General features: G+C 46.4%; 1 protein-coding gene across 1 annotated transcript; it reads left to right on the top strand.

The window, feature by feature from the left end:
• Positions 1-49: 49 nt before the first annotated feature.
• On the top strand, positions 50-15,547 carry SIRT2 (sirtuin 2). Its single transcript, XM_082231260.1, has 16 exons — positions 50-190; positions 316-383; positions 4,372-4,417; positions 5,355-5,471; positions 5,888-5,929; positions 7,154-7,260; positions 7,365-7,421; positions 8,779-8,847; positions 9,374-9,503; positions 10,802-10,861; positions 11,438-11,493; positions 13,012-13,088; positions 13,187-13,238; positions 13,751-13,818; positions 14,521-14,587; positions 14,752-15,547. The coding sequence occupies exons 1-16, from the start codon at positions 175-177 to the stop codon at positions 14,893-14,895; spliced, it is 1,176 nt and encodes a 391-aa protein (XP_082087386.1). The 5' UTR covers positions 50-174; the 3' UTR covers positions 14,896-15,547.
• The last annotated feature ends 4,499 nt before the right edge of the window (positions 15,548-20,046 follow it).

The raw sequence follows: 20,046 nt of genomic DNA, 5'->3' as shown, positions 1-20,046 counted from the left end.
GCCGCAAGGCATGCCGGGATTCCCCCCTCTCGCTCCTCGGCGGCGACGGTTGAAAACAACACCAACCGCCCTTTTTCCCGGTGCATGCTGGGAGCCTGGCTGGCGATTGGCTGCCGCGCCGCGGTGCCTCCTGGGGGTTGAAGTTCTCCTGTCAGGGGACCCGACAGCGGCTCCATGGACAGCCGGGAAGGTAGCCTGTTGTGAGGGGGTTTGTTGGGGTGTGGGAGACGGAGCCCCGCGCCGCTGAAGTAACCGCCGCCGCCTCTTCCTCCTCCTCCTCACACTCCCCTTTTGTTGTGTCTTTTCCTGTCACAGAGCCCGGAGCCGCCTCCGCTGCCGCCGGGGAGGACGAGGAAGAGGCCGAGAAGGGCCCTGCCTCGTCGGTGAGAAGCTGGAAAGGGGAATTGGGTGGGAGGTGGGGGGCCCCCTTCTCGTATCTCCCATGGGGGTGTTTGGGGGGGAAAGGTCTGGTCTGACCCCCCCCCCGGGCCTGCCAGGCAGAAGTTCAACAGGCAAAGCCTCTGCCCCTCCCCTCCCCCCTTCCTCCTGCCTTGACCCAAGTCTGTTTCTTTTTTTTCTTTCCCCCCATTAAATTTTTATTCATATTTAATAAAGGACAAACAAATATATAGACAAACAAGTTAACATAACAAACAAATTAACATTAACATAAATTATTATTCCCATTTCCCATTCTATGCAAACAAGAATTGAACATGCAAAATCATAAAGAGATAAAAAATGTTTTATACTCTGTCGAGTCTTTTGACTTCCCTCCACCCTTTTGGTAAGTTTCTAATAAATTCCACGGTTACGTATTTATTTTTAATCTTAAGATTGAGTTTTTCTCTCCCCGCCAGATCATCTTATAAATCTGTTCCAATGTAATTCCAGAATTTACTCCAATTTTTCTTGAATTTCTGTTCATCTTGGTCTCGTAATCTGCCTGTTAGTCTATCCAGCTCGGCGTAATTTACCATTTTAATCTGCCAATCACTTATGCTAGGTACAGCTTCCGATTTCCAATTTTGTGCCAGCAGAATTCTTGCAGCTGTGGTGGCGTAGAGGAATATTATTTTATCCTCACTTTTTATTTCTTTGCCCATTATTCCCAACAGAAAGGCCTCAGGTCTCTTGGGAAAAGTATATTTTAATATTTTTTTAAGCTCATTATAAATTAATTCCCAAAAGGCCTTCACCTTACTGCATAACCACCACATAGTCTGTTTCTGGCCCTTCTTTTTCTGCGCTTTCGCGATGATCAAAAGTACCACGCATCTCTCAGGAGGCAGTCGAAGGCAGCCCCATATCAGGAAGCTTTTAAATGTTTGACGTTTGGTTACGCCCAGAGCATAGCTGTCAACTTTCCCCTTTTCTTGCGAGGAATCCTATTCGGAATAAGATGTATCCTTATGAGGCTTTGCCCTCGGGTGGGAAAAAGTATTGCACCCGGGAAAGGGAATTGGGAGTCAACAGACACTCAAGGAATAGTTTTAGAGAAAAAGCTTTATTTCTACTTGACATGAGCCAACAGTGTGACGCGGCAGCTAAAAAAGCCAATGCAATTCTGGGCTGCATCAATAGGAGTATAGCATCTAGATCAAGGGAAGTAATAGTGCCACTGTATTCTGCTCTGGTCAAACCTCACCTGGAGTACTGTGTCCAGTTCTGGGCACCACAATTCAAGAAGGACACTGACAAACTGGAACGTGTCCAGAGGAGGGCAAAAAATGGTCAAAAGCCTGGAAACGATGCCTTATGAGGAACGGCTAAGGGAGCTGGGCATGTTTAGCTTGGAGAAGAGGAGGTTAAGGGGTGATATGATAGCCATGTTCAAATATAGAAAAGGATGTCACATAGAGGAGGGAGAAAGGTTGTTTTCTGCTGCTCCAGAGGAGCGGACACGGAGCAATGGATCCAAACTACAAGAAAGAAGATTCCACCTAAACATTCGGAAGAACTTCCTGACAGTAAGAGCTGTTCGACAGTGGAATTTGCTGCCAAGGAGTGTGGTGGAGTCTCCTACTTTGGAGGTCTTTAAGCAGAGGCTTGACAACCATATGTCAGGAGTGCTCTGATGGTGTTTCCTGCTTGGCAGGGGGTTGGACTCGATGGCCCTTGTGGTCTCTTCCAACTCTATGATTCTATGTTGCTACCATCCGTGAACTGGTAGAAGGAGCAAGTGTGGTAGATTCACAAAACAAGCACGAGTTCACAGCCATTTGTACAGAGTATAGATTCCCCTTCCAGTTCCCTCCCCTTTCTCCTCCTCCTCTAGAGTCCTGCCTCATGAGTTCCCCTGAGAATGAACAGAAAGCTCCTGTCTTGGGACTCTGGTGGACTCTTGGCACCCTTCCCAGGAAAGGGGGGTGAGAAGCCTTGCGGTTCAGCGTGTCCAAGATGTTGCAACTGAATGAGATAAAAGTCAGTTCTCAGGCTTGCTTTGAACAGAGCCTATTCATTAGCTTTTCGAAGCCTTCTCGTGCTGATAAAAGTAACAGTTTGCCTTTGCCACAGCATCTTGTGAGAAAGCAGAGGAAAACTTTAGCTGTGGATTTTTAGAAGCCAGAAAAGGAATTTTGGACAGTTTTGAGGCCTAGGTGACTTCAGGCCTAGGTGGGGCACCTGTCCTCACCTCCTTCACTATGGCCCAGACTGGCTAGGGAAACCCAGCCAGATGGGTGTGGGGGGTATAAATAATAAAATTATTATTATTATTATTATTATTATTATTATTATTATTACTACTCATACAGTAGAATCTTAAAAGTTGGAAGGGTCATCTTCTGACATGATTGAGGGTCACAGAGCCAGAGACTAACGTGGAGGATAAAATCATGATTTGGAATTATGAAAACATAAGACATAGGACTATGATGTGGAAAACGCTTTCGAATTCAGACCGTAGGAAGTAAAAAAAAATTAAGATTACTATTTGGAAGACAATTGGACTTTTTATTATTTTTATTGGATTTGATTTGATATGTTAATTGGATGTTCTTATTGGAAAATTAATAAACACTTTTTTTTAAAAAAGGAAGGGTCGTCTAGGGTCATGCAAGGGAGGCCTTTTCCCACAGCTGGGCCAATGGTGAGCTGGTGAGCACCTGCCAGTTGATGGGACCGGCCACTCAGGGCGGCTCCCAACAGAATACTAAAAACACGATAAAACATCGAACATTAAAAACTTCCCTAAACAAACTTCCCTAAGAAAGAACTTGGTTTGATCCAGCACAACACTTCCTGCGTTATTTGATTCACCTTTTAAGAATTATGTAGCGCAGATGGGTTATGCCTCGACTGTTAGAGATCCCAAGAAGGAACAACTGGTTTGTAAATTTAATATATGACATTGTAGAGGGAGGAATCAGAGAATCCTAAGAATTGGAAGGTATCATCAAAGGTTCTCTAGTCCAACCCTCTGCAATGCGGGAATCTCAGCTAAAGCATCCATGGCTGATGGCCACCCAACCTCTGCCTAAAAACCTCCAAGGTAGGAGAATCCACATCCTCCCCAAGGGAGACCGTTCCAAGCCCTCTCTTCAGCGCTCGGTCGGAGCAAACGTCAGTTGGGGTTTCCAGCAGGTCACTGTTTGTTCTGATTCAGCTTTAAAGAGTGCGTATTCACGGGGAACGCTCCAGAGCGAAAAAGAAAAACAAAAGCACTTGGACTCAGAGATTTAAAGCACAGAGAGGATCATGCCTGGAAAGACTGGAGGAAAGGCAGGTGTGGATAAGTCCTCATAATTTCACCTTTCGGAATTTTAATTACTGTTAGGTGGCTGTGGCCACTGTGTTCTCTGTGTAGATCCATAGAGATTTCATATGTCAGAAAGAAGTGAGTAAGTGAACTGTTAATTGCCATGGAGGAGCAATAAGTAGTGAGGTTCAGTTATTCAATGGTAAAGGTAAAGGTACCCCTGCCCGAACGGGCCAGTCTTGACAGACTCTAGGGTTGTGCGCCCATCTCACATCTATAGGCCGGGGGCCAGCGCTGTCCGGAGACACTTCCGGGTCACGTGGCCAGCGTGACAAAGCTGCATCTGGCGAGCCAGCGCAGCACACGGAACGCCGTTTACCTTCCCGCTGGTAAGCGGTACCTATTTATCTACTTGCACCCGGGGGTGCTTTCGAACTGCTAGGTTGGCAGGCGCTGGGACCGAGCGACGGGAGCGCACCCCGCCGTGGGGATTCGAACCGCCGACCTTACGATCCGCAAGCCCTAGGCGCTGAGGCTTTTACCCGCAGCGCCACCCGCGTCCCTTATTCAATGGTAGATTAAGGTTAAACAGTAAAACAAACTTCACAGTAGCTTAGAAACAACCTTTTCCAACTTCATTCACCTTTCCTTCCTATTTTTTTTTTGTACAGGATTCAGATTCTGACAACGAAGCCGGAGCTTCTGGTGAAAGTGAAAGTAGGTGTCTCATTTGAGGGGCTCCTATGTATGGGTTTGGGCCTGTGCGGGTGGAAGTTTACATCAGTGATGCAGTTGACCAGAACGTATACAAAATAAAGGCCACAGATACCTGCATAAATCTGAAAATGTACTGTCATTATGTCACCTTGACTTGTGTAACTTTCTGGCTAAGGATGCTAGTCTAACACTACTTATCTGGGAGTAAGCCTCATTGACTTCAGTAGCACTTACATCTGAGTAGACCTGGCTAGGGTTGTGCTGTAATATCTATTTTCACTTAAGTACATGAGTTTTTCCTTCAGAGCAGCCTGTGGTTCATTCTTTTGACTTTAGTTGCAGACTGGAAGCAATGTATTTTTAGGCACTTGGAATTTCAGCCCTCAGGTTAGCAGTGCACGTTCCTTCCCATATCTGATAACTCATTAGCTAAATCAGCTACCAAGGAGACCCTTTCAAGTTCCTAAAAACCCTTCTATATTTAAAGCTTTTTTTTCAGAAAGGTGTGGAGCTGACCCTATGATTAAGCAATCATTGGGCAACCTTGGGCAGCAAATTGGTCAATTTTGTTTACTATTTTTACTACTTTTAAAATTTTGTCTCTGTTGCCAAAATGTTTTTGTCAGTCTCTGGGTGGAGAAGCTGCAGTCTCACACCCATTATTTATCTTTTGTGTTGAAAAATGAAGCTGTTATTGGGAAGAACCAGTTTCTAACACAGGTCTTTCCCCTTGCCCCTCAGATTCCTACTACCGGTATCTCTTTCCATTGTAATGAAAGGTTTAGTTTTGACTGGAGATCATTAGCAGTGCATAATAGCAGGCTTTTGAGCAGCACAAACTTTTCTGCAGGCAAGATCTCATAATATAGTCCAGAGGTTCTGGACATTTGAGATTCATTGTGTCTAACTTTATGGAGCTCTCTCTTTCTCTTGCCAGTGGATTTTCTACGAAACCTCTTGTCCCGAACACTGGGCTTAGGCAGTGAGAAGCCTGAGAAGGTGCTGGATGAGCTGACGCTGGATGGTGTGAGCAGGTTCATGCTGTCTGAAAAATGTAAGCCAGCACTCCGTTTTCAGGTGGGCTTGGACCTGGGTGGAATTCTGGCAGCCTCTTGGTTTAACGCCCTTTGCCAAGCCACCAAAAAACACTGACATGAAGCAGTGCTAAGATAAAGAGACTAATAATTTTTATATATTTCTTTATACCCCATCCTTTCCCTGACTCAAGGTAGCTTACAGATAAAATCATAGAATTGTACAGTTGGAAAAGGCCTGAAGGGTCATTTAATCCAACCCCCTGCAATGCAGGAATCTCAGCTAAAGCATCCACAACTGCTGTAAACCAGTTGAAACAAATAAAGACCAAAAGTAGCAGCCCACAGTGTTGCTACAGGGCTGGGGATAGGTGTGAGACTGTTATCATCTAAACAATGGAGATTTAAAAAGCGCTTCCTTCTTTTTTTGTTGTAGGCAAGAAGGTAGTATGTATGGTGGGAGCAGGAATCTCAACTGGTGAGTTTCACAAGGGCTTTTTTGAGCATGCACTTCTTTTATTATTTTTGGTTGTGTCAAAAGGAAGGAATAGAGCAGGCTGCGTTTCTGGCCAGCATGTAATGTGTGTATGTGTCAGAGGCCTCTCTAGTCACAACAGTGATATATAATCCCACCTATGGAGGGGCGCTGACACTTCTTAAATAGAAATGTTCATCTGTCTTTCCAGAGATGAGGGTCAGCGTAGAATGAGTTGCCTTCTGCTGAGTCTGTTGGTTCACTTGCAGCCTAGTACCAGCTATCCAAGGTCTTTTCCTGTCCTGCCACCAGAGATTTGTTTTATAAACTAAGAGATGTGATTGGACCTGAAAGATTCTGCATGCATATCATGCGTTCTGCCACTGAGCCATGACTCCTCCCAGGATAAAGTAGCTAAAGGCTGCAACACCTAGCATGTGTATGTTTTAAAACTCTGTAGTATTTAGGGTGGCCAAAGATATTTGTCTGATGTCAAGGAATCATTACCCAGTATTGATAACCAAGTCTATTAAATTGGATCAGCACTTGATACAGATATCCCTCGCCTGAAATATTGTTTGTGACCAGTCTGGCCTCTTTTTAAGCTGCCTGCTTAAAAAGCCTTCCAGGCAGTTTCCTGATCTTCACTGCCAATGTGCACCTACCAGGGAAGAATCAGGTGTATATGCTGAAACCCAACAGGTCTGTTGATTGTCCCCTGTGAGATGTGCACACATTGAAACCTGTCAGAACCCTCTGTATCACAAGGAATTTTCTTGACAGACAAGTCAATGTAGAAAGTGTTCTTCATGGTGATTTTTTCAAAATAACTGGCTTAGGTCATACTCTAAGTTTAAGCTGGACTGATCCAGCAGGGCTCTTTTTGTGTTCTCTGTTTGAGTCATAGAATCAAAGGGTTGGAAGGGACCCTGAGGGCCAGCCCCCTGCAGTGCAAAAAATCTTCTGCCCAATTTGAGGCCCAAACTCACAGCCCCAAAATTAAGAGTCTCATGCTCTAACAACTGAACTATCCATGGTTTCTTCTTCCGTTCTTCTGTTGTACTGGGGTTGAAACCAATAAAACAGCAAACACACTTCCCAGCTTAAATAATGCTGGTGTCAATACATGTGCACATCATCTTAACCAAGGGCCGGGGGGTAGGGCAAGTCTCTGGTAGGATTTTCCAACTACTGAATTTCTTAACGAAGTGACATTGTGCCTCTCAGCTGCAGGGATACCTGATTTCCGCTCACCAGGAACGGGGCTCTACGCCAACTTGCAGCAGTACAACCTGCCGTACCCTGAAGCCATCTTTGAGATCAGCTATTTCAAGGTACCACACTTAGCCATCTGCCTGCAAGCTGGCATCAGCTGAAAACACCATGTTTGATTGTTTTCTCTTTGTGCGACTGATTGTATTTCTCTGCCTTGATTTAGCAACACCCGGAGCCATTCTTTGCCTTGGCCCGAGAACTGTACCCGGGGCAATTCAAGGTAAGCTTTCTTTTGCATTGTCCCTAATTTAGAGTTAAAACATGGCTCAGGGAGAGGGGATTGGATATCATATGTTTTGGGAGGGTTTGGGGTTAGGGAGGTCAGGGCTCCCAGGTTCTGTCCCCAGATTTCAGCCAGGACTGTAACTTCTAACTTGTTTGTGGACTTTCTTGGTGTTTTAAAGTCTCTTGGGATGTTTGAGACATTTTGATTTTTTTCAGTAGTTTCCTTAATTGTTGAAGGAAGCGTTCACTTCTTTTGGACTTGGTGCCATGGATTTAAAGAAGGGAAAGCTATATGTCTCCTCATTTTCAGCACAGCATATGTAGGAGGCAGCTTTGTGTCAAAGCCATGTATACCTGTTTGCAGCTCTGGTTTGTGGAGCAAGATGGGAGCTGGATTTCTCCAGGGTTTTCTTCCCAGTTCAAATAAGTTGAGGGGATGTGGATCTTGAATCCGGAAGAGGGCTCCTGTTGGTGGGAAGAGGCCTGGAATTCTGGGTTTCTATTACCACCCTGATTAATCCTCGTTCCCTGCTTTGCAGTACTAGCTCTTGGTTTGGGGAGTGGAGGACCCCTCTCTCTGAGCCCCCGTACCCCTACCTCTATAAGGCACTGCTGCCTGTTTGTCCATAACTTCTGGGCCTCATAGGGATAGCACAGGGGAAGTGAAAAATGTTGCCCCATTTGCTTTATCTAATAATAATAATAAATAAATTTTATTTATACCCCACCCTCCCCAGCCAAGACCGGGCTCAGGGTGACTAACACCAGGTATAAAACAATTGATTAAAATACAACTTAAAAACAAGATTAAAATACAACATTAAAATGCAGCCTCCTTTCAGTAGAAACTCAAATAAAAAACTTTTTGGGGATGAAAACGTCAAATTTTCACCAAGGCCAACTATCCAGACTGGTCCTACGTGGGCCAGAAAAAAGCCAGGGAAGTCCCCAAATAGGAGTTCCATCACAGAAGGAGAAAGGAAAAAGGGTGAGGGGATCAAGTTGATTCCAAGCCAAAGGCCAGGCGGAACAACTCTGTCTTACAGGCCCTGCAGAAAGAAATCAGATTCTGGAGGGCATTCCACTAGGCCGGGGCCAGTGTTGAAAAGGCCCTGGTTCTGGTTGAGGCTAATAAAATAATAAAATGCTAATTGCATGCAAATAGGCAGCAACAGGAAAGAGCAGGAGCAGCAGGATCGGGAAGCTCCAGAGAGTAGCAGTTTGGCCCTTGCAGGAGAGCCCAGCGATGCCTGCCCTGTTGCCAGCCCTGTTCCTTGAGTTCCAGTAAACCCCCGCCTACCACATCTGTTTCCAAGAATAGTGGCTTAGCCTGGGGCTCTGCTCTTTTTCAGCCCACGGTCTGCCACTACTTCATGCGCCTCCTGAAGGAGAAAGGGATGCTGTTGCGCTGCTACACACAGGTGGGTAAAACCAACCTTCTCGTGGATCACAAAAGAGGGCAAGTGAATCTTTCAGCCTAGAGGACTTAGGCTTTTTTATTTTAAAATGTTGGAAACATCTGGTGAGCCTGGTGGTATTGCTCTGCAGGCCAACCCTGCTTCCAGAAATCACTCTAGATGGATAAGAGGGAAGATTGGAGGTTAGTATCCCAGAACTCAGTGGAAGCAGAGCCGACCACCAGCCCTTTAGCCATTCCTGGTTCGTTCTTCATTGCATGGCATACAAATAGTAAAGGAGGAAGGATATGCAGCCCCAATGCTAGAACCACTTGTCTCAGTCAGTAGTTTGACCTCTGTTCCCATGGGCATTGCAGTTCTTTGCCCTATTACAGAGCAGGAGCCTTTGACACATCAGAAACATCTCTTAGAATTGTGCTCCTTGTTGCTTGCTGCCCCTAGTCAGCTTTAGCTCTTATGTGGGCAGCCATTTGGGATTAGAGAATTTCTCCCGCTCACTTGTCCTGGACACTTTCTCTGTCCTCCTCAGAACATAGACACCTTGGAGCGGGTGGCTGGCCTGGAGCAGGATGACCTCGTGGAAGCTCACGGCACCTTCTTCACTTCCCACTGCATCCATTCCGGCTGCAAAAAGGCATACACCCTGGAGTGGATGAAAGGTGATGCTCCATAGTGTGTGTGTGTGTTGCAGGGGTTGGGGGGGAGGGCAATCATGGGATCCTAGAGGGAGGACTGAAGGGGTATACAATAGAAATAAAACTTCCTTTGGGGAAGTTTTCAAACTGGGAGGGGTGGCTAACACCCCAGAGGACAGGATCACACTTCAAAACGACCTTGACAGATTAGAGAACTGGGCCAAAACAAACAAGATGAACTTTAACAGGGAGAAATGTAAAGTATTGCACTTGGGCAAAAAAAATGAGAGGCACAAATACAAGATGGGTGACACCTGGCTTGAGAGCAGTACATGTGAAAAGGATCTAGGAGTCTTGGTTGACCACAAACTTGACATGAGCCAACAGTGTGACGCGGCAGCTAAAAAAGCCAATGCAATTCTGGGCCTCATCAATAGGAGTATAGCATCTAGATCAAGGGAAGTAATAGTGCCACTGTATTCTGCTCTGGTCAGACCTCACCTGGAGTACTGTGTCCAGTTCTGGGCACCACAGTTCAAGAAGGACACTGACAAACTGGAACGTGTCCAGAGGAGGGCAACCAAAATGGTCAAAGGCCTGGAAACGATGTCTTATGAGGAACGGCTAAGGGAGCTGGGCATGTTTAGCCTGGAGAAGAGGAGGTTAAGGGGTGATATGATAGCCATGTGCAAATATATAAAAGGATGTCACATAGAGGAGGGAGAAAGGTTGTTTTCTGCTGCTCCAGAGAAGCGGACACGGAGCAATGGATCCAAACTACAAGAAAGAAGATTCCACTTAAACATTAGGAAGAACTTCCTGACAGTAAGAGCTGCTCGACAGTGGAATTTGCTGCCAAGGAGTGTGGTGGAGTCTCCTACTTTGGAGGTCTTTAAGTAGAGGCTTGACAACCATATGTCAGGAGTGCTCCGATGGTGTTTCCTGCTTGGCAGGGGGTTGGACTCAATGGCCCTTGTGGTCTCTTCCAACTCTATGATTCTATGATTCTATGAAATCGTGCGGAATCTCTTGGACGTGGCTTTGATACCTTTTGGTAGAGAGGAAGCAATGTGTGATAGGTTGCCACTTCTTGGTGGTGAGATAACCGTGGTTTCCATACTGTGTGAATGCTGCTGCTGAAGGAGGCACTGCTGCCTGTGATTTCAGCGTGCCAATTCGGTCACCCAAGGTATAAAAGAGTAGCTGCTTGTTTGCCCAGTATGGAGACAAGTGTGGGTGTGTCAGAAAATGGGCTTACTGCCCGTGGGCTGCGTTCAGTTACATTTTCTAGCATTCCAGACCTCTTGTCTGTTTCCTTTCAGAAAAGATCTTCTCATCTCTCATTCCAAAGTGTGAGAAATGTCAAAGTGTTGTGAAGCCAGGTGAGCTTATCTTCTGAAATGTCACCTCCCCCCAACCCATCTCAAAATCCTTTGTCGTAGATTTGATTCAAACACAAGGGCAGAGGGGTTAGAAATTGCTGCAGCTGTTTTTTGTTTCTAATGAAAACTGAGATTATCAAGGAGCTGCAGTCTATTCTCTGTCGAGAACCTGCTCGACATCCGAAATAATCAGTCTCACACCAAGATGACTTGAAGAAAAAGCTTTGGCTTTTGCCATGCAATGTTTATTGTGTCCAGTAAAAAATAATTCATCCTCTCTCCTCCAGCACAGTGCTTGTTGTGTCTCGTACTCAACAAAGTAACAATCAAAAGGAATGCAACCTTGCCCTTGCCCGCAAAACAAAGAGAGTCCTATGCTACGTGAGTTAATCATTTAGTCTAGCATGAGGTGTTCACGTGCTCATCATGCTCTTAGCAATATCTCGTGCTGCAAAATCACTCTGCAATAATAAGAACTCTGCTCATGTTCTTATGTACAAGCAATCATTTCCCCACAATTCTCTCACAGAATCTCTCCACTCATGCAGTACTGACTTTCCCCCCTTCTCTACTCAGATATCGTGTTCTTTGGAGAGAACCTGCCCTCTCGTTTCTTCTCTCTGATGCAGTCAGTAAGTGTCCTGGTTGCTTTTCCCTCAGAGTCAGGATTCTTGTAGCCCCATATTCACAGGTCTGCAAAGCCCCATGACCTCTGGATCCTTACGTTAACTGCTGAAATTTGCACAAATGCACTAGATATTGAATCGGTGGTAAATTTTGTGGCTTTTTTAATGCATTTTGATTGGGTTATGTCAGTTTACTATATTGTAAGCCTCCCAGGGTTTATGTAAAGAGGGAACATGGATTTTTAAAAAAGATGTGTTGACCAGAAATAGGAGCACAGTTCACCTTGTGAATGTGCAGAGCAGCTTCAGAACTGCACCCCTCCATAATTCGCATGGGGGAGGCCTGCAGCAGAGAGCTGCACAGTCACCTGCTCAATCACTTTGGAGTGAGAGGAGAGTCAGTGATCTCAGTGGTTGGAGTCCCCTTAGTGACTACCCCAGGAAGCATTGTCCTTGCTCTCAGCTGGATCTCAGTGATGCTGTCACAGTGCCAAATCTGTAGGCTGTGTAATGCTATGACAGGCCTACTATATCATTCTAGATGGCTGGGATTAGTAAAACATTTATCAAGGGGTAGGGAAACATTTATCAAGGGGTAAGGAGCTGGGCATGTTTAGCCTGGAGAAGAGGAGGTTAAGGGGTGATATGATAGCCATGTTCAAATATATAAAAGGATGTCACATAGAGGAGGGAGAAAGGTTGTTTTCTGCTGCTCCAGAGAAGCGAACACGGAGCAATGGATCCAAACTACAAGAAAGAAGATTCCACCTAAACATTAGGAAGAACTTCCTGACAGTAAGAGCTGTTTGACAGTGGAATTTGCTGCCAAGGAGTGTGGTGGAGTCTCCTACTTTGGAGGTCTTTAAGCAGAGGCTTGACAACCATATGTCAGGAGTGCTCTGATGGTGTTTCCTGCTTGGCAGGGGGTTGGACTCAATGGCCCTTGTGGTCTCTTCCAACTCTATGATTCTATGAAAATGGAAACAGCAGATTGGGCTATAAATAGGTACAAAAGAGAAGTCTTTGTCGAGGGGGTTAAGGAAAACCCTGCGCCAAAGATGCTCGTGAGGAATTAATGCATTCAGAGCAGCCCTGTAAATAGGGTATAATCAACTCTTACATTGTTCACTGTGGGCTTGTTAGCTCAGCACACTTCAGTTTGTGGCCAGAAATCACTCTGTGTGCAGCACGCCAGCATTTAATGCTCATGCATTCCAGGAGTCTGTGGTTTTCTTCTCTGCTGAAGAGCTGCAATTGCTTACACCCTCATGGGCTTTGAACCACAGAATTCTCCCGTGAACTGTAATGAATGTAACTCTGTTCGAATCATGTGGCTTGTCTAGCCCAGCAAGTAGATGATAACTGGGTTCAGGGCAATGCACCCAAAGGGTGCAAATAGCCTCCTTGTGGTTTTGGAGAGGAGAGGGGAGGTACTGAAACACGGCTAGAGAGCTTGCGGCGGTATTTCTGTGGTGCTCACAATCCTTCACAGCAGCCCCCCCTCTCCTTCCCTCCTGCTTGCAGGATTTCCGTAACGTGGACTTGCTTATTATCATGGGCACCTCCCTGCAGGTCCAGCCCTTTGCCTCTCTCGTCAGCAGGTAGGTGAACTTCTGCCATGTAGGCAGTGTGGCTGAGGGGTGACTATTGCTTGTTAAAGCAACACTACCATAGCCATTTTTTCCTTTCTCCTTTCAAGGGTACCAACAAACACACCGCGGCTCCTGATCAATAAGGAGAAGACTGGAGAGGTAAGATAGTCTGTGGTACAGACTATGGCCCTCTGCGATTAGGTATTCTGGGTTGAAAAGCTTCTCAGGTACCGGAAGTAATTGCTTTTGTTACTATAATTGCAGCAGAGAGAACATTTTCCTGACACCAACATCTACTCTGCTCTCATTAGGAATGGTGGGACACGCAAGCAAGGTTTAGAGGCTGTGGTTTTAATGACATCAACTCTCTGTGCAAATCCAGTTTCCAGTAATGGTTATTTTCATAGTTGAGTGCTAATGGGGACCTTGTTTACAGTTGCACAAAAACTTGCCCAAGATATCAACAACAACTTAGTCTCTTGAGCAAGTGATATATAGGGGCAGAATTGGAGCCTTCCATGAAGACAGTTAACTTTAAGACTTAATCAGTGTGATGATACTGATAAGGACAGTGAAGAATCCATGAAACAATCATTCCCTCTCCCTCCCAGTGATAGGTACCATATTGGAGCCATTGAGAGACTCTCTTTATGCTTTCTGTCTCTTTGCAGAGTGATCCTTTCATGTCCCTGATGGGCTACGGCTGTGGAATGGACTTTGATTCAGAGAAGGCATACAGGCACGTGACCTTTGGGACTGGGCTGGGGACAGAAGCTGAGCCAATGATGCTACCACTGGATGGTGGGGGCCTGGGGTGTTTAATGGTGTGGTGCTCAGAACAGAGCAGTTAGTAAAGTGGAGGCTCTTGGGCAAGAGGACATGGTGTTTGGGTTGTACCCTCTCTTGAATCTGCACTGTTAACGCTTTGTGAGTGAGTACAGTAGCCTAGAAGCACAGATGGTGACCACTCTCTCTTTGACTCCTTCCCAGTGAGAGCCAGTGTGGTGTAGTGGTTAAGAGCAGTAGACTCGTAATCTGGGGAACCGGGTTCGCGTCTCCGCTCCTCCACATGCAGCTGCTGGGTGACCTTGGGCCAGTCACACTTCTCTGAAGTCTCTCAGCCCCACTCACCTCACAGAGTGTTTGTTGTGGGGGAGGAAGGGAAAGGAGATTGTTAGCCGCTTTGAGACTCCTTCGGGTAGTGATAAAGCGAGATATGAAATCCAAACTCCTCCTCTTCTTCTTCTTCTTCTTCTTCTTCTTCTTCTTCTTCTTCTTCTATCTTCTTCTTCCCTTCCATCTGTAATTTTGGGATGATAACACTGACCTTGCAAGGAACCCCAAAAGAATGTACGTGAATTGTTTTGAGTGTTTAGAGAGCACTCTATGTTGTTCACTAAAGCATAATTCTTTTGTGGGGGCCTCCCATCTTCTCTTGTAGGGATGTTGCCTGGCTTGGAGACTGTGACGAGGGCTGCCTGGCTTTGGCCGAGCTGCTGGGATGGAAGGTACCTATCCTGTTAAGGGACCGCTGGGGTGCAGCCCAGATCATACATAAAACAGGTTGCATTTGGGTTTTGTCTCATATCCTACCTAGACTTGCCATCCTTATAGCAGCTCCATTCTACCTTGTCTCTCAGTGAGATTCCCAGCTTGATTTCTTTTCTTTCAGACGGAGCTGGAGGAACTGGTGAAAAAGGAGCACGCTGCCATAGATGCCAAGTCAGGTGGGGCAAGTGCCTCCCACCCTCTAACCAAGGAGCAGAAGGAAAAGCCATCCCCAAAGAAGGAAAAGCCTCCTGACAGCAAAGAGTGAAGAGGTTTGACAGGACAGGAGGGACGTTTGCTGTGGAGGAATTAAAAATCAACGTGGCCACAGGCTGAGTGATCCTTGTGGCTTGTTGACTTGCCTGACTTGACTTCTGTAAGCCCGGGATCAACAGAAATATTCTTCTTGGGAGATAATGAAGTGGGGAATCCAAGCTGGGTTGTGGAATGGAAGTGAGGAGATGCCCAGGTAGCAACGCACAAAGTCTTTCTGCTGACTTTGGGGGTGTTTGATTGAAGCCCTAAATTGCTTGAATCATGAGCGAGAAGGTGGATTCTTGAATTAGCAATATTAATATTTCTTTGGGGTTGAGTTCCATTCATTTATGCTTCTGTTTCATTTCTTAACTTCCAACTAACCTGTGCTATGTCTGAAGGCCGATGGAGGGAGTGATGAACAAAACCAGCCTTGGTCTTAACTATGCCCTCTCGCTCTTTTTCCTGGAGAACAGATTCTTTCTTTGGCACCAGCGTGGCCAAGAAAGGCAGGTGGGGAGAGTGGTTGTCCCGAGGGGGTTATCTGATAACCCTCTTGACCTTTGGAAGGTTGCAATTTTGCAAGAGTACTTTTAAGCTTTTGCCTTGACTGTTTTGCATTAAGCTATTATAAGTGGCAATTAAATTCAAGCACCTTGATCGAAGGACAGGATATTGTGTCTCTTTGCTCTGCTCCTTCAAGCACTTCCTCACATGCAGAGCCTTTTCTGGTTGGGCTGTTGGATTGTAAGTGTCTTTGGTTGCTTTTTATTATATATCCTTTCCAAAAGAAAATCGGAGTAGGTCTCAGCAGATTAAAAAACAAATATTAAATTGCCCATTTAAAATTGGATTAAAATAAGATAATGTCTGGGTGATGTTAAAAAAACCAGCCTAGCCCTTTACAGGACCCCAGAAGTCAGCCCATAATTTCCAAAAGATGCTTGAGTTTCCAGTACTCCTTATGGAGAAAATTCCCTTTTCCTACTAGACAGCCTTGGCACAGATACGCACAAAGGTGCGCATTGGCATAGACCCCATTATCGCTGTTTATTTGTACGCCACCTTTCCATAGCAGACCATACTCCAGGCGACTCACCACACCAGAAGGTTTACATAATTTGCTTAGATACAGGACATAACAAAATTTAGATAGTCACAAACAATAAGCTAATGAAAACATCTTGTGTTAGTAAATATACAGTAGTATTACAGTGGCAATTCTTAATAAGGTCCAGCAATAAAAATTCAAGAACATAATCCAGATAACGGCAAAAATGATGGATCTCGAAAACAACCCCTGAACAAGGCTCCACCCTGACAGTCTGTAGGCATTGTGAGCAGCAAAAGCAGCAGCCTTTGTCGCTGGAGTCAGTCAGGGCCTCTGCCCTCCCAGGCCAGGTGGAAATAGGCCGGGCAAGACAGGGAGCAGGGTTTGCAGGACTCGCAATGAGGTGCTGAATGAGCCAGAGGCTACTTCCATTGTCAGATGCCTTGTGCTATACCGCAGCTTCATAAATCCTTTCTGGGTGGAGATGTAAGGTAAAGGTAAAGGGACCCCTGACCATTAGTTCCAGTCGTGGCCGACTCTGGGGTTGCGGCTCTCATCTCGCTTTACTGGCTGAGGGAGCCAGCGTACAGCTTCCGGGTCATGTGGCCAGCATGACTAAGCTGCTTCTGGCGAACCAGAGCAGCGCACGGAAACACCGTTTACCTTCCTGCTGGAGCAGTACCTATTTATCTACTTGCACTTCGACGTGCTTTAGAACTGCTGGGTTGGCAGGAGCAGGGACTGAGGAGCAGGAGCTCACCCCATCGCGGGGATTCGAACCGCCGACTTTCTGATCGACAAGCCCAAGAGGCTCAGTGGGTTAGACCACAGCGCCACCCACGTCCCATGGGTGGAGATGTATCCCTGATTAAATAGCTCCCCCTACAGTGAAGGTGGGAGCATCCTTGCAGTGTTGAGGATCCGTGTGAAAACCTCCTTGAAAGACATTGTGATTTATTTGCAAGATTTATTTACATTTGAAATCCTAAATTGAGCAACAAAGACAGTAGCATATCAGAGTATGACTACCCAACGAAACCATTAAAATGAGAGTCGGCACAAAGCAACACAATGGGGGGGGGAGTGTTTAGAATCATTCAGTATAGGTGAAACTGCCAGAATAAAAGGAGCTTAGGAACAACTATGTTTGCGGCTCTCTGGGGAGAGACTTGCGGAGTCCGGGTGCTGCAACGCTGAAGGCTCCAGCCCTGTGTCTCCAATCATCTACGGTACCTGGAAAGGTGGTGGAAAACTGAGCAGGGCATCTGACATTGATGGCAGGTGGGCTGGCAGGTTCAGGTGGGAGGGGGCATCCCATCAACTACTCTCCTTCCAAAACATTTAAGGAATCGATTTAGAACTTCCGATACCTTGTTCTCAGCATTGTAGTCCCTGTTTTTTTCTGATCTCTCATGGGAATCCACTCACATTCACAAATCCTACAGCGATGTCTAGGCTGGCTTAGTCATATCTACAGAATGGAAGATGGCAGGAGTTACTCTGCGGGGTGCAGGCTTCATAGAATCATAGAGTTGGAAGAGACCACAAGGGCCATCGAGTCCAACCCCCTGCCAAGCAGGAAACACCATCAGAGCACTCCTGACATATGGTTGTCAAGCCTCTGCTTAAAGACCTCCAAAGTAGGAGACTCCACCACACTCCTTGGCAGCAAATTCCACTGTCAAACAGCTCTTACTGTCAGGAAGTTCTTCCTAATGTTTAGGTGGAATCTTCTTTCTTGTAGTTTGGATCCATTGCTCCGTGTCCGCTTCTCTGGAGCAGCAGAAAACAACCTTTCTCCCTCCTCTATATGACATCCTTTTATATATTTGAACATGGCTATCATATCACCCCTTAACCTCCTCTTCTCCAGGCTAAACATGCCCAGCTCCCTTAGCCGTTCCTCATAAGGCATCGTTTCCAGGCCTTTGACCATTTTGGTTGCCCTCCTCTGGACACGTTCCAGTTTGTCAGTGTCCTTCTTGAATTGTGGTGCCCAGAACTGGACACAGTACTCCTTCCAGCAACCGGACCCATCAGCTGACCAACTGTGCATTACAAAGAGGTCTGCCAACATGACACGAAGGCTGGCAACATTGAGCTCGCCATGTGGGAATCTTGCAGTGCCTGGAGCCAGTCAGTCAGGTTGTGCATCCATAGCAGTGACCGGAGGAGGAATGACCGCTGGGAGAGAGCACAGAATGAAGAAATGCTATTATACATAGGCAGCAGCACAACCGGACGCCTTCGTCTGCCCCAGCTGCTAGAAAACATGTCTCTCCTGCATCAGTCTCTACAGCCACAGCAGGCGCTGTAACTCCAGCAGCTTGACTTCACCCCCAAAGGTACACTCTTCCTTTGTCTCCTAAGGCAAACGGATGCCAACCAGAAGCTAAACACCCCAAGGTCGCTTGCCCCTTGCTCTATTCTCTCCTGCCAGAGGTTTTCAAGCACTTTGGGTGGGTGGGGGAACAAATGGAACGTATCTTTCTCAGGTGTGCTTGTAGAAAAGCCAGGAACTAGCCTCTGCCCAGCAGATACCTGTATGTGTTTCAGGCTTTTCATGTTCTTAATTAAACCTGCTTCCTTGTGTTACCAGAAAAAATCCGAGGGCTCCCTTGGACAAAAACAAAGACACCAACCAGGATTACTTGGAGCAAAACAGCAGCCTGTAGGCTTGGCCTTTATTGAACTGTTGCAACAGGGTGTTCCCCTCACTTGCAGGAGAGAGGGAAGACCCAGAAAGATGGTGTGCAAGATCTTATAAAAACTTTTGAAATTTCCATCCTCTAGGTCAAGCCCACCCCCAGAAACATCATGCATACATTAGAGAAAGGAGGGGTTGAGGGAGGAGTTGTGGTGGTAACCTGAGTGTCCTGTCACCTGGCTGGTTCCTCCTTTCCCCCTCCCCATGAGTCACTTCCAGGAGACAAAGGGGAGTTGGCAGTTTCCTGCCCCCAGAGGGAAGATCTGATCATTGTCCTTTGTTTCAGTCCATGCTGAATCCACTCCCATATGCAAGTTCTTTGTGATCTTGATGGTCTTCTGTCTAGGACCATCAGGGTTGGCATAGCAACTGGGCAGGGCTCCTGTGGATGTGCTGGGATGGTGAAGGGATTATGGCTGACCAGAACCAAGCCACCCCCCTTTGATAGTCCTTGTCATACGGAGTAAAATAAAAATGGAACAGTGCAAATTCGTTGTATGGTTGGTTTTTCTATGAATTTATAACAGAAGTGTGGCATATGTAGTGTGTGAGTGTGAGTGTGTGAAGTTTGTACAAACTGAATGATTGGGGTGGGGGGTTCCTGCTACACTTGTACAGTGGTACCTCGGGTTACATACGCTTTAGGTTATGGACTCTGCTAACCTATAAACAGTGCTTCAGGTTAAGAACTCTGCTTCAGGATGAGAACAGAAATCGTGCTCCAATGGCACGGCAGCAGTAGGAGGCCCCATTAGCTAAAGTGGTGCTTCAGGTTAAGAGCAGTTTCAGGTTAAGAACGGACCTCCAGAACGAATTAAATTCTTAACCTGAGGTACCGCTGTATAGTTTTAGTTTTAACAACTGGCATCTGGTGCAAAATGTGATGGGAGTGGTATTCAGTGATGTGACGGAGGCTGTGAAAACCAGCTTTAACGCCCTACTCCCACCTTGCTACCTCTCCATTATTCCTGTGCTTAGGAAACGTGAAAAATGTAGCAAAAGAACAGCCAATGACATTTGGGGTTTTCCACTGCAGGCATACCCCCGCCTCATTTTAGAACCAAGCACCTTCTTGTTCTTTGCATTCGGGACCTCTTAATCCCCATAAGAAGCGCTTGCGGTATTGTGTTGGGCCAAAGAACAACTACAAGAGCAGGAAGTGACTTGCGGGCTCAAGGGCTGGCATCTCTTGGGTGGCAACGTACACAAAACATTATGCCTCTGAATACAAGGTGCAGGGAGCCCCAGGTGGGCAGAACACAGCTGTGCTTATGTCCAGCTTGCCGGGCATCTGGTCAGCTGCTATGGGAACAGGATGCTGGCCTAAACGGGTCTCCTTTGGCCTGATCCAGCAGTCTCGTCTGAAGTTATTTAAATGCATTCAGCTGCCCTGAAGCAGACCAAAG

The sequence above is a fragment of the Podarcis vaucheri genome (assembly GCF_965113315.1).
Source record: "Podarcis vaucheri genome assembly, chromosome: 7".
In the NCBI taxonomy this organism is placed as follows: Eukaryota; Metazoa; Chordata; class Lepidosauria; order Squamata; family Lacertidae; genus Podarcis; species Podarcis vaucheri.
Note: the sequence above shows the minus strand (reverse complement) of the source record. Positions and strands in the feature narration are given on the sequence as shown.

What these genes read in the sequence shown, in the direction of transcription:
- SIRT2 (XM_082231260.1), top strand. An exon ending in GTTCATGCTGTCTGAAAAAT is followed by an intron (nt 5,472 to 5,887) that starts GTAAGCCAGCAC and finishes TTTTTGTTGTAG; the next exon opens with GCAAGAAGGTAGTATGTATG. An exon ending in TCTTCTCTCTGATGCAGTCA is followed by an intron (nt 11,494 to 13,011) that starts GTAAGTGTCCTG and finishes TCCTGCTTGCAG; the next exon opens with GATTTCCGTAACGTGGACTT.